Here is a 14396-nt window from a genome sequence, read left to right on the forward strand (position 1 = left end):
AAGTCCAGAGTTTTTTTTCGAGAAAGCGTGATTAACCTAGCCTGACATAAACCCTGAACTTGGGGTGAGTGAACCCGTCGTGACCTACTCGGTTATCTGTTCCAGAACACCATTTATAAATGTGCTCAATCAAGTCTGTGCGGGTAAACTGAGTCGTGCACGTTCTCTGTGAACTTGTGATGTTTCTCTGATGGTGTTATATCAGAGAAACATTATTGACAAGTTACCACGGCAAAAAAAGGTTCTGAAAGGCCACCTGTCTGTGCACACCTGTTTGACTGGTCTGACCACTGCCAGGGAGGCAGCTGCCACAGAACAAGCAGACAGAATAGGCTGATAGCATCAAAGACATATCTGGGGGACTAGAAAAGTTATACTCCATATATGAGTGTAAATATTTCCTCTCCTATTGGACCTGTTATGAATTACATTAACCTTTCAAAATATTTGAGTAAATGCACAATTTGAGCCTTAATAAACAGTTTGCTTTTATTAAAGTTGGTTTACAGTTATTCAGAATTTATACGAGTATTAGGTAAGTATGATGCAACACGCTTCCCCAACAAGACAAAGTGGCCAATCTTAAAAGCGTCTACACAAAGGTAATTGTCGTGTGGGTGTGGTAACTGAAAAGATATGCTCAAGAAGCAACTCTCTTGATTGTCCAATGGGATCACATTGCATAGCCATTTTGCTGTTGCTGTTTATAGCTCTGTAACTCAGTACTGTATTGATTTCGATTGCTAACTGTCCTTAGGAAAGGTTTGGTCAAAACGGTCTAAAAATAGGGCCGAGGTTAAAAAACATTCCCTTCAATGTTATTGGAGATCTTTGGAGAGAACAATAATGGACATTAGAGGGACTGTAGAGGCTTACATAACTTAAGGATAGCTGATACACAGTGCAAATAAATAGTATCCTCTGTGTGTTTGTGTGCATATGTGTGTATCCTTTGTGTGTTTGTGTGCATGTGTGTGCATCCTCTGTGTGTTTGTGTGCATATGTGTGTATCCTTTGTGTGTTTGTGTGCATATGTGTGTATCCTTTGTGTGTTTGTGCGCATATGTGTGTATCCTTTGTGTGTTTGTGTGCATATGTGTGTATCCTTTTTGTGTTTGTGTGCATATGTGTGTGCATCCTCTGTGTGTTTGTGTGCAAATGTGTGTATGTGTGCATCCTCTGTGTGTATGTGTGCATATGTGTGTATCCTTTGTGTGTTTGTGTGCGCATGTGTGTATGTGCAGGCAACATTAGCGTCCTCTCAACATGCTTTCCAGCAGTCGATCCCCTCTGTCAGAGAACCAGTACCCAGCCATGGCCGCCACCGCCCCCATGAAAATGGAGGTGAAGACCATGTCACCCTTAGCAGCCAGTGTGGCCAGAGCACAGAGGATCACACCGAAGAACATCTGCTGCAGGACCTCGACCTCCTCTTCCTGGATGTCATCAAACAAGCCCTTGTCATGGGCAGCTGCAATCACACCGGAAAGACCAGAAGTCTGCTTTAGCAAATGTATTTGTCTGTGAGAGTGTGTATGTAGAAATGTACAGCTGGAAGAAACAAAACGGTAAGACAGTGTCACATCAGCCGCGTCGCCCCACACTTCACCCAGAGCTCACGTTCGAATGTGAGGAACAGCAGATGAAAAAAGACAGGTGTGTGTGAGTGTGTGTGTGTGTGTGCGTGTGCGATGCAAAAGGCATGTTCCTCACCTGATGTCTGAATGGCTTTACAGACACCGTCTTCCCGGTGGAAACCTTTAGCACACTGGCAGTAGAACGACCCCTCCATGTTCACACAGAACTCATCCAGACCTGGGCACACCAGTTCATTCTCACCGCACTCGTCGATATCTAAAGGGGCAGTCATTTAAGCTATTTAAGCATATACCAAATCGGTTCAATTTCACTGTAATGTAACGTCAAAGGCAACGTCTGGTATTGAAGCAAGGCACGCTAGCAAGGAAGCTAAAACCCATGGGTTTTATGGGTATTATTGTGGGTCATGGCACATGTTAAAGAGTGACGTTTGCAAACTGCTCAGCCATGTACCTGCTGGCCTCCTTCACAACCATGACTTACATAGGAAGTTTACCACAGGAAATCGTCCATACAACAAATACTGACAGAATAGAGATAAAATAATGAACAAAAGGGGAAGCACAGACTGGGAGGGAGCACATACTGCAAGAAAGAGGAGAAATCAAGAGACCTGGAGAGACAGAAACAGGGAACAAGAGAAAGCAAGACCATATGTTTCATCACACTGAGCACTGAGGCTAACGTAGCGGTGTTGAAGTTGGAGCTCATACCTACACATTTTGCACCAGTCATCCCGTATCCACTTGTACATTTCTTACAGCGAGCTGGTCCACTGCCCATACAAGCCGCACATGCAGGGTCACATCCTACAGAGATACGGAAGTTAAGCACAGCACAGAGGTAAGAGCCTCGAGGCCACTATGTTTGCTGTTGTCTGTGCACACAGCCATCTCAGACGAGCACCCCTGACCCCTGACCTCTCACCTCTGCACTCGTATGATCCCTCTGTGTTAAAGCAGTAGGTGTCCGAGGGGCACCCAGCCGGCTTGCTGTCACACTCATCAACATCTGCAAAGGCCAATGAGGAGGAACACCAGAGATTGTAATACATGTCCGCAGTAACATAAACCCACTTCCTGTTTACTCTTCGGCTCAGAGACGCCCAACTCACCCACACAGTGATGGCCATGGAGAGTCCAGCCATCTTTACATGCAAGACACGTGTTGTTCTCTGGCCCACCGCAGGCTCTGCATGAGTCTGAACATTGCTGGGCCAAGGCAAGCCACGGGAAGGACAGGCACAGGATCGCTGACAGGACGGAGTTCCAAAGTGGTGGCATCACTCTAAAAGCTACACTGAAAACCATGCAAACACAAGTCACAAATATTCACAAATTTCAAATTCAGTTTTGTATGTGGAGTTCTGTGCCTATCCCTCCTTTTCTACCCTGTTGCAGCAAATACAATTATTTACCAGCGCAACGACTTTGATATAGGGCCTACGTCTGTAAATGTAAAAAAAATGTTGCCAGAAAAGTCCTGGGTGTTTTAAAACACGCATATAAGCTCTGGTCAAGTGTCCACCTATATCTATTAGACTTGGTGTAGTTGGCACTTACAACACTCATCAGGGAAGAAGTACTATTGAAAGGGTGGGTGCATGACAACAAAGAAACGGCTGAGAGAGAAAAAGGTTGACTGTGTACTTGTTTTACCACACATTATTTATTCGTATAAAACTCTCACCGATACATTCAGTTACACTTTGTTCACCTTCCCACTACTATTTGACATTATACCTTCTTCATGAAAATGTTGGATGGAATATAGTTTGCAGGTGCATACCCTGCTGAAGAAAACTGCTGAAAGCCAGCATATGCTGGTAGATAGTTAAAAAAATATATACGTCAAACTGGTCAAAGTAGCTGGTCAACCAGCTCAAAACTAGGTTTTTTTCAGAAGGGTATTTTGTCATTATGCATGACGTTATTACACAAAGCCTTCACCAAACCGGGCAACTTCAGGAAGGAATTGTTTTTGTATCTCCCAAAACATACATTACATTTTAATATTATCTTATTCACCAAGTGGCACTTTTCTGTCAGTTGCACATGCGAATAGGAACAGCACAAGGTCCTCAGCATTATTTCTTCAAACAGTAACTTAAATATATAAAATCATTTTTGTTTACCTCTATCCATTAGGATCTCACAGTAGACATAGGTTTTACTGTCCACGATGATTATCTCGTGATTCCGTTTGGTGCTACAACAAAGAAACAACTTGGCTGCCGAGTGTCCGCTGTCTCACGTCCGCCTCTGACAAGCGTTCGGATTGGTTTATCTCTTCCGCCCCACCCCCCCTGGAGTGCTGCTTCAGCAAATGACATAGCCTTCTATGTTGAGTGCATACTCCACCAACAGCTTTTTTTTTTATTTCTAAACATAGATAACCCTGCTGGAAGAGACAGCTTGACCATCTTAAGCTGGGGCTCGTTCAATCTGAAAACGGTGTGCACCGTTTTGCAACGGTTTCCGCGTTGAACAATATGTTTCTATATGAACTGTGTGCGATGTTAGGTACATCCCATATCGTTTATTTACATGCTCCCTCTGTCCTCGTTCCTCCAGCTTGGGCCCCGGAAATCGTTTGAAGTGTGACGTCATGAGGGATGTCTCCTTTTTCTAATTTATCTTTCCTAGGCCCCGCCCCCTGAGCAAGCTTGGTCTCCAAGGGACCAGGGTCAACGTTCCCCTTTCCTGTTATGCTATGTGCTAGGCTCACTCCTCTGAATTAAACATAAAAAAGGGAAATTTGAATATGGTTAAATTATGTGTATGGTGAACCTGTAAAAGCAACACTCTTTTCCACCCTGACTGGGTGGAACGTGTTGCGTTTATTCCATTTCCAAAACCAAAAACAAAGTTTGACCAATCTAAACAGTGGATTAAGCTGTGCAGTAGACCTCACCATCAGCAGAACATAAATGTCACCAACAAGGACACCTACATCTGTTCAAAGGTAACTACTATGTAAAGTCACATTACTGGCTGCTGTAACTAAGTGCAGAAAGGGAGTTGAGGTTAGTTGAGTTGAGCGATAATCCTGTCATACTTGGTCTCTATGCAAATAATGTGTGGCTTCTCCCTTTTTCCTTGAGACCCGAATGACTTGGCCTCAATTTGCATCATTTTGACTTGTTGATGAAAGTAAACATCGTGAAGGTCCTTGCTGTCGGCTTCTTGATATTATATTGCCTGACATCCAGAGATATAATTTAAAACATACTGCTGCACCTGGCTAAACGAAATCGGCGTCACCATGTTTGTCAAGCTAGTCGGACCAAGTTTATGCGACCTAGTAACAGGCGGGCTGGGATTTAGGATTAGTCAATTCCTGCCAATAGAGATGATGAAGGGGAGGACAGAGGACCTATGAGCCTGATCATCCCATGCAGATGTCTTTCTAGAGATGGGTAGTAAGTAAAACACATGGATTGCCTAAGGATGTTATAGCAACAATCTGTTGCATAGTATAAATCAATGTTTTAGGTGCTAGAGCTGTAACGATACGTTTAGTAAGAAAAACGCAGAGTGTGAGCAAAGAGTTGTGTGTAACCATGGATACCACTCTAGCGTCCCACATGCTGCATGTAGTCTGTCTTTTTTCTCCTTTAGCATATTGTTACAAGATAATAGTTACAAAAGGCCTACCGGTAATTCAATTTTAACTCACCAAATGGTTTGCGCAGGTTTTCTACTGCCATTGTTTGGGGATTTTCTTCTTTGGAAATTAGGAAGTGTTCAAATGCTAACATTAAAAACTACAAACTTCCGGGTCACCTTCCACACTCTATAGGCAAAGATTTCAGAATGCGTAAGGTATAACCCAAGGTGGGCTTTACCTCACACATTCCTAAATCTTTGCCTATAGGCTCCAAAAGGTCACGCCACGCCACGCCTTGTAACCACAGAAATAAGACTTCCGCACAGCAGGCTCTCGTCTGTCCTCGCTCATTAGTCCTCTGTCCTCCCTCCTCGTCTCCTCTGGCAGCAATTAGAGAAATGAGACATCCTTCATGACGTCACATGATGTTAGAATCATCATCATCATCATCATCATTATTTATTCAGGGAGAATTGACTGAGCACAGGGCTCTTTGAATGATTATTTGCATGCTTCCTCTGTCTGAACGATTTACGGGGCACAAGCTGGATGACAGAGGAACAAGGACAGAGGAAGCAGGCCAATAATGATATGGGATGTACCTAAGGGGTTCAACAAACCACGGTTTCCATTTTATTAGAGGTTTTGCTCAGTTTTATCAGGGCTGAACGCAGCCCTAGTTAAGCTAATTTACCAGCTAGTTTGAGTAGTTTAAGGTATGTTTTCGCTTGACCTTTGATGGTTTAGCTGGTCATACCAGTGAACGTTGTTTCCAAGCCTTTACATACTTCATCAGTAAGTTCATTTTTCAATGGAAACATGCTAATTTCCTTTTACGAAGGAAACAAAGGATCAGTAAAAGTCATTCCCTATTCACAGGTTCACTAAACCTTCATATCAACAGTTAAATACAAATACAGAATTTTCAAATGGTTCCAAAATATACAAAATCTCCTGGTGTTGGGGAAGGAATTTGTTTTGTGATGAATTGTTTCAGGTCACCACCCTCAAGCGCGGGGCTGGAGAGGTGCGGTCTCTCCAGAGTTCTCCAATATTTGGGAGAAACATTCTCCAGTGATGTCATTAGTGCTCTGCAGCCTTCTCATCAGTGCCCTGGACAGCCACCTAGACTGCCACCTCCGGGACCTTACAAGTACTCCACCATGCTGCATGATAGCATCCAAAAATGCCCGGCTGTCTGTGGGCAGGCGGTACATACTCAGCCCTTGGAACAGGAGTGGAAGGCCAGCGTCTGTTTTTCCAGGGGTGAAAGGGCTGTGAGAGTCAAACTGCACCAAGGAAAAGCGTCTCAGCGCACAACCCCTTTGGTGGTCCTCCAGCAGGCAGCTCAGACCAGCACTGAAGACATCTGCGGGCGGTGAGCAGGGTGATGGGGGACCTTGACCTCCATCTAGGTCTGTACCCACAAAACTTCCACCTCGAACACCTCTCCAGCCCAGCCAGCTCCACTCCTCTGCCCGCTTCAAAGCCGTGTGGCTCAGCACCACCAAGGCACGGCCTCCCCTGGTCTGCAGCAGCTCCATCTGGGAGTGCAGCCAGGGCACAGGGCCCACAGCGCCTAGCTCTGTGTGGCTCCACAGGTCCAGGGACACACTGAAGCCCAAAGACTTGAGAGTCGAGCCCAGCAGGCACACCAGCTCTGACGTGGAGGGGTCCTCACATGGTGGATGCAGCAATAGCACATGGCCTCTTCCTCCTGCATGTGTGTGTGTGTGTGTGGGGGGGAAAGGGAGGGAGAGAAAGTGTGTCTAAAAATTGTAATTATGAATTCATATAATATTTATATGTAGTTCCATGTGGGTGAGAAAGAACAATGGATGTGCAAATACTTCGGGGAAATACCTTGAAGAAGACTTCTCTGTGACTTCTGTAGCCACTCTGTTCAAGAAACACAAATGAATATGAATCTTCCTGCTCCACAGAACCACACTCTATTTAGATACAGACTGGGAAACTGCTCTTGAAGACCAATGTAAAAAGCTATGTCTCCACATTCCCATGCTATTTGTTGCCATGGACACATGTGTGGGTGTCTATGCGCATGTGTCCCACACATTCTTCACTGTACAAGTTGTTTAGATGATGAGCGGAAAAAGGACCCCATGAATAAATCCATTGATTGGAGATAGAGTTCAACAAAGGCTCCACCAGTAAGAGCCGGCCAACATCACATTGAACTTTCACCTGCAGCCTTTAGCTCTGAATGCGACATTCCAACTAGAGAGCAGAATCTGAGATTATCCAATCCACATGTTATACCATTTTTTCCAAGATTAACAGAAAAATCAGGAAAAGTAGCATTTGTTTTCCTTGTTTTTCAGTGGGCAGGCCTACTAGTAATGATGCGAAATCTCAGAATCATGCAAACTACACAATTGTGAAATCAGCAGTAAACGGTGAATGAGTGAAACGATGAGATAATACATCTTAACAGACAACATAGGAGGGATGTAAGCAGCACTTACTCTCAAGAGTTGTCCTCTTTAAATAAATACTAAAGATGACCAGGCTGAACAGCAGCACCACCGCAAAGATAGGAATACTCCAGTGCCATCTTCTGGCTAGGAACACATTTACAGAAAGTTAGAGAACAGCCCACCAATGACTCACACAAGGTCAGCATCCCATCATCAATGAGGATATATTCAACATACATCAAACTCTCTCAAGAAAGGCATTTAGCGAAATCCACAAGATAAATATTTGAGAAAACATGTATTTTAGTCAGAGACTCACTGTATTTTTGACACCACCATGGATACATCTCTTCTCCCATCACCTCCATCTGGAATGGAGACAACAGATATGATCTATTTGAAGACTACTAGATCTGTGTGCATTAGGGCTTATTCATTTCATCATCACACAGTTATATTGTGCAGTTCACTTATTTGAAACACAATTCCTTATTATTATATATTTTCGACCTTATACCTTATTAACTGAAAATAGGCTTACCTTTATGCAATGAGGCAGGTGAGCGCTGACATTCACGAAAGCCCCAGATATTCTCTAGAAGATTCAACAGCAGTCATTAAAGTGCATGTTTGCTGTGCATCTAACCACTGCAATCGTTCAACATGAAATGTAGTGACCATCTATGAGCACCAGAGCTCATATTACATACCCATGAACCATTCGTATTGCTTATCCAAGCGTCGTTCCCTTCCTGGATGAGGTGCCTTTCATCTTTCACATCCTCACAGACTCCACCAGCACCCATGCGGCAAAGCCTCACGTCCACCTTTACCTGGCAGGGCACGCTCACGTTCCAGCTCAGTGCCAGCAGGCCACTGTGGGTTTGGCTGAGCACCACAGACCTGGAGATGTTAGCCAAAACATTCTGCCGCAGCTCTAAGAGATAAACAGTCAAGAGTCAAGAGGCATCTTGTGTCACAGTGGCCACTTTAAGCATCACATATGCTTAAGCATTGACGGGCAACTTTTATGACTTTACACAAATCTTTCTACCTTTCATGAAGTCCAAAGCAGTTTTTTTTGCTGGGATGATGTTCCAATTCCGGGTGTTGTTGAACAGACACGTTTCAGACCGCCCATCCTTGTCTTGCCACCAAACCTAATTAAATCACATTGATGTTGAGTTACATAATAATAGTAATGTACGTTACAATAGTACAATATATTAAAATAGTTGCATTAAGCAATAGTTACATTAAAGGAAAAATGTATTCTAGGTCTAAGATTAGAGGTCTAAGATGGATTCTTATTGTATTTGTTCTTGATCTGTATTTTCTTTCTCCCACAAAACGCGATGGGCAGCACAAAAAAATAATTAAGTTACACACACACACACTGGTCCTAACTTATTTCCTAAAGCGCCAATTGGCTGGTTCACCAAAGGGGCCACCAAATGGCCAATCAAATTTCAGCAGCCAATATTTGCCAGTGTGAATGGTTATTTTTCATGAAACTTTATAGACTTATTCATTATGGGACATATGAGCTCTTTGCCAAATATGAAAGACATTGTCCACAAGAGGGTGCTGTAAAGGGCATATTAACATTTTGGCTCATGGCATCAACCGTTTGAATCTTAACAAAACTCCAAATTTCAGCAGGAAATTTAAGCCTGTTAATAAGCCAAATCAGCCATAAGATGTTGCTACAACACTTTTTCCTCTAACATGCTTTAGTCCATCTTCACGATTCATTTTGCCTTCCTTACGTAACATTTCCAAAATTTCAAATTATCCTCATTCGCCTATTGAAATGTTCAAATCATTCAACCTTTTGCCAATTGGGGCACTTCACACATGCTGCTTGGACCAGTGTTAATTTCGTTGACGAAAAATATGCGTTAACGACCTTTTTCCGATGACTAAGACGTGACGAAAACAGATCTTTGAAAATAGATCTATTTGAACTTTCGTATTAATAATAATATTAATATTAAACTTCTCAAAAAAGGATGTGAGACGGGTTATATCGATCTTGACAAAAATAATGTTAGTTTGTCATAGAATTTAAGTGAGCAAAACACTATTACGTACCCTGATTAACAATATAAGTCATTGTCATATTCTCTCCCTTGTACGTCGCTTTGGACAAAAGCGTCTGCTAAATGACTAAATGTAAATGTAAATGAAAAGTCAGTTTGAAGGGATTTGGCAAGGCCATTTTAAACGGGTTTGACAAGCCACAATTATGTGTCAATGCATTTAATTGTTTTGAACAGAAGAAACACTGAAGAAACACTGCTGATCAGAGTGCTGGAAGCAATCAATAGTTTAAAGGTTTCAGGTCTGGCAATTCAAGTTTGTAGCAGAGATACCTTGAAAGGTTGGATATCATAGTTATCTTTTTAGCTTACAAATGTTTTGGGTGTGGTGATGTAAGTACCTGAATGCACAGGCAGGGACTGACAGCGTGCAGTGGAATGGTTCCAGGAAAAGACTGTTGAGATATGCAAAGCACGTCAGGAAGGAAACAAAGCTCTGCTTTATAGGACCTCATTCCGACATCAACAGAATGAGTTACTAAAAACAAGCAGCCTCACCTTGCAGATCCCTGCCCTTTCTGACTTCAAACACATGGACACATTGACCGCGTGTGTTTTGTCTTCAGTAGCCCCGATCCTTACTTCCCTTCTCTCCAGATCCACTACAGTTGACAGCTGGGGTGGGTCTAAAAAAGATTTTTGTGTGATTTTTTGTGCAATGTACTGAATTGGATGAATGTATTCAGTGTGTTTATGAGGACACTCAATACAATCACCACTCCAATACATCTCAGTCTTCAAGTGAAATTATGGCACAAATATTTGACATGTGTATGAAACTAGTTTAACCCTACAATAACATGCTATGATCTTGTTCAACAGGTTTGATGCAAATCTTCACTGGATGTTCACAGGTGCACTGCTATGATGGACTGTCTGTAAACATTTCAACACTGTCTGTTTCAACCACTATCTGTGAAATCTGAAAATTAGCATATTTGTTCTGTTTGAGAGCCTGAGCCTCAAGGCAAGATAGTAAAGAAAGTGGAACTTGCTTTGTATTTACTTACCAACACAACCTTTTACTTCTGAGCGCCTGGAACCTGTGCAAACTGTGACAAGCGACAGAAAAACAATATCCCATCAATATTTTTTTGACTGACCATGAAACTGAGGACACAAACACAAACACACCACTGGACACAAACCCCTTACCTGTGGCTTCTGTGGGTATCGTGATGGTTTTATTGACTTTACTGGTTGCGTCAACAGTCACATACACTGTGCTGCCAGGTGTCAAACCCCCCGGTTTCAACAACACACCAAACCACTGTACGGAACCACAACCACAGAGAAGACAAGATTACTCAGAAAGTGTCCATGTCACAGGGGTTCACGTGAAGTCTGTGACTAAGAACATCAGCTCCCTACCTCAGATTGATAAGGACTCTCCCGCTTAAAATGTACAGCACATTCCACCATGTGACAACAAGTAACGCGTTGTGCGATGGTGTAACACAAATTCAAGATGGCAGCTGCAAGAACATGAATGGAATTGATAGGTCAATCAGTCAATAAATATATGGAACCAACATTCATTCAGAATTGACCACACATTTGAAAAGCTTTATAAGTCCCAATTTGCCTATTACGTTTTAACACTCACAACCTTTTTTTCTCTCTCTCTTTCTCATACACACACACAGACACACACACAACCTACGTTTTTGACTGGTTGCTGCATACGTTGCACGTTCCGCCTCTTCACCCTCTGCTGAGGTCTCCTCCTCTGGATCATCTACTTCACCGTCATCCAAGTCTTCCTCATTTGTGACAGTGAGATTGAGCAGGACTTGAAGACAGGGCTCACACTCACTGCCTTGTGGACAGCAGAGGTAGACTTTGGCTTCAATGCTGTGCACATCCACAGCAGAGCGTCGCCGTTCCAGCAGAAGAGGGAATGTATCCTCCAGGGTGCAGTCATAGAGACCCTTTAGAGACACACGGTACCCTTAGTACAGCATTGCTAGCAACTAATGCAAAGACAGATGTCTGCACTCACTGCAAGGATTGCAACATTTGCTAGAACATCTCAAGGCTTTGGCAAAATGATGCCTCAGTACTAGAACTGGTGTTTTTGCACAATTTCTTCACTGGCTATAGGCCTATCAGTCACACTGTAGTTGAGATTGGGTGTGGAATTGCCTGTCAGTCAAACCAAGTGAAAAAGGTGAACCCATTCAGATAACAGATTGCTAATTAACTTTATTTAACTATGACAAGCAGTATAAACATTGTGGTCAACACCTGGAGAGGGCTGAGGTGTCAAATAAAAAATAACTGTAACTTGCATTAAGACAGGCTAAATCTACTTTGAATTTTTTTTGACCGTTTAAAAATATGAATGGCTAATAATTAATATAATGGCAACAGTACTTTTGTTTTCCACATTTATAAAAAGACGCAGATGTTCAGGTTCTAAAAGCACTTATTATACCGCTCTTCAGAATTCTGCAAGAAATTCCAGCTTAGAAGGCTCCTGCTTGTAATGCATCGAACCACTGCAGTACCACTACAGGATCTGTAACAATAGTGATAATCATATTGCCACGGAATTCCGCACCATTACTTAATTCTGTTTTTCTCAGCGGAAGCCACGAAACGGCAATGACATTATTAAAACGTAATGTATTGTCCGAAAAGTCATTCTCTTGTTCGTCCTGTCGAGAGGAGATGTAATGTACTCGTAAATCCTACCTCGGATAGTTTGAAGAGGTTGTGCGAGTCATAGTCCAACTTGTTCAGGTGAGCAGAAGTGTTTATACTCGACAGGAGGATGACCAGCAGGTAGCCCAACAAATCCAGCTGCCTCAAAGCCATCGACAGTTCCAAAGTCCGTTTTCTCCTACCGGAAAAAAGTTACGTCATAGGCTCATTCCAAAGAATTGCCTAATTTCCCCAAGCATATGGTTCTCTGTGTTGGTATCACTTACCACATAACAGCAATACCTGTCCTCTTAAGTGGCTTACATGTCGACTAATTCATGAATCCCAAATCAAACCGTTTAAACAAAACCGGAAGGAAACGATGACATTAGTTTTACACTCAGATAGACTGGATTTTAGAAAGGGAAATTCTGTCGGCTCCTTAGGTCACTCTACTGATAGGCTACTACCAGTAACCAGGCAGGGGACAGTTTGTCGAAATCATGACAAGAACTAAGTTCCGTATTAAGGCTTATTACATTAATTGCTGCAATTTACGTTTATCTAGTGTCCAAACTCTGTTGAAAAAAGTTACACGCCTGGTCAGGACAGAAGGTTATTCGACTGCAAACGGAGCGGTTTGTGGAGCCTACCTGTAAGGGCATGTGCCAACAGTCAACGAAAGGTGTGACACATCCGCTCAGCTCTCAGGAGGTGTGGAAATCTCTTGGAAAATCTCATAATTGGACATGCTGAACACACAAACCAGAAAACAGTCTTCACGTAGTGCGCATGAACATTACTTAGCACATCCTTATACACTTTGAAATGTAGTCGTTTCTATTGAAAATGTTGGAAAACAAATAATAATAAAACCGTAAACTTCAACGCGTAAAGTAAAGACTACTCACGTAGTTTGTTGACCGGTAATGGAGCTCCTTAAGTAGTCAAGTCTTCTGATTGTAGAGCTAGACTGTCGATTTTAACCAGCTGTTAAGCTTATCAGTAGGTAACCTACCTGTTGTAAAGTAGGTAATGCTACAGTAACCTGGCTCCAGCTAATGAAACTCAACAGGTGGATGATTCAGTGGGCTGAATATGTGGAACTCCACCCCTTCGTCTTTGACGCAGTTGACTCTAGCCTGAAGGTCGCCTACACTCCAGATAAGAGCACTGTAGGCCTACTTTTAATTAAAGATCAAATAGATATTGCTGTTTCCCACTTAGTGCCGTACAGTCACCAGCTGCGGATATTGATTTCAGATCTCAGAACTTGTTATCACTTTAACCAGGAATCTAGTGGGTCAATGTCCATACTGTTACAAAATCACAGCATCAGACAATGTTGTGTTTGTGCCAGGTGCAGTGATCATCACCATGGAGACAACATAGTGGCATGCATTTGGTTTGTTGCCATTATCTTAGTGGTGTAAACTGTTGTAAAGATATTCAGAAGTGGGAGAAACATTAATAGGTCTTTTACTTCCGATTATAAAAGATTACTACGGTGTAATGATTTCATACTGCAGTGGAAGGGACCATTCAAAGTCAGTCAAAACAAGACATAAAAATCAAATGGCAAACTAAAAGCACTCTTTTTCTCAATCCGGAGGAAAGTAAAAATGCTGGCACTAGAACACGACTTTACAGTCAAATAGGCTTACTGGGAATATCTTAAGGGCAGCTCTGTGGCATTGTTGGGGAGATGGTGTTTTATTCCGAAACGTCATTACAAGTTTGGAATGTTGTTGATCAGGAAAAGAAAAAAGTTGGAGGCAAGTGGTTGGAATGTTGTTGATCAGGAACAGAACAACATGTATGCAGTAGCTTCTGTAAGCAATCAGCCAGATAAAATAATAACAAACCTGTCCTGCGATATTCATGAACTCGCCTTTGCTTAATCCTGTTTATTGTGATTGTGCAAGCAAATAAAAAAAAAGCTCCTGCCTTCTGTGCGTATCACTAGTGACGGCAAATTTGACTCAGTTAACAGACCAAAGTG

General features: G+C 42.6%; 2 protein-coding genes across 4 annotated transcripts; both read right to left on the reverse strand.

Moving 5' to 3' along the window:
* Positions 1–1142: 1142 nt before the first annotated feature.
* On the reverse strand, positions 1143–3852 carry LOC105903414 (protein disulfide isomerase Creld1). Its single transcript, XM_012831167.3, has 6 exons — positions 3734–3852; positions 2714–2898; positions 2527–2610; positions 2313–2408; positions 1714–1854; positions 1143–1471 (listed from the first exon to the last, which is right to left on the reverse strand). The coding sequence occupies exons 2-6, from the start codon at positions 2880–2882 to the stop codon at positions 1251–1253; spliced, it is 711 nt and encodes a 236-aa protein (XP_012686621.1). The 5' UTR covers positions 2883–2898; positions 3734–3852; the 3' UTR covers positions 1143–1250.
* Positions 3237–14128, reverse strand: il17rc (interleukin 17 receptor C). Of its 3 annotated transcripts, none has more exons than XM_031568387.2 (17): positions 13306–14128; positions 13049–13146; positions 12719–12751; positions 12446–12593; positions 11412–11679; positions 11120–11223; positions 10904–11018; positions 10759–10800; positions 10247–10374; positions 10090–10143; positions 8701–8806; positions 8357–8583; positions 8188–8241; positions 7966–8014; positions 7695–7790; positions 7072–7107; positions 3237–6925 (listed from the first exon to the last, which is right to left on the reverse strand). In XM_031568387.2, coding segments are annotated over exons 3-17 (2139 nt in total). In that variant the 5' UTR covers positions 12721–12751; positions 13049–13146; positions 13306–14128; the 3' UTR covers positions 3237–6215. The 3 variants fall into 3 exon arrangements, with proteins under 3 accessions (XP_031424247.1, XP_031424246.1, XP_031424248.1); XM_031568386.2 differs by having other exon boundaries at positions 12682–12751; XM_031568388.2 differs by lacking the exon at positions 12719–12751 and having other exon boundaries at positions 13048–13146.
* Between the last annotated feature and the right edge of the window lie 268 nt (positions 14129–14396).

Source organism: Clupea harengus, chromosome 5 (assembly GCF_900700415.2).
Source record: "Clupea harengus chromosome 5, Ch_v2.0.2, whole genome shotgun sequence".
NCBI classification, from domain to species: Eukaryota; Metazoa; Chordata; class Actinopteri; order Clupeiformes; family Clupeidae; genus Clupea; species Clupea harengus.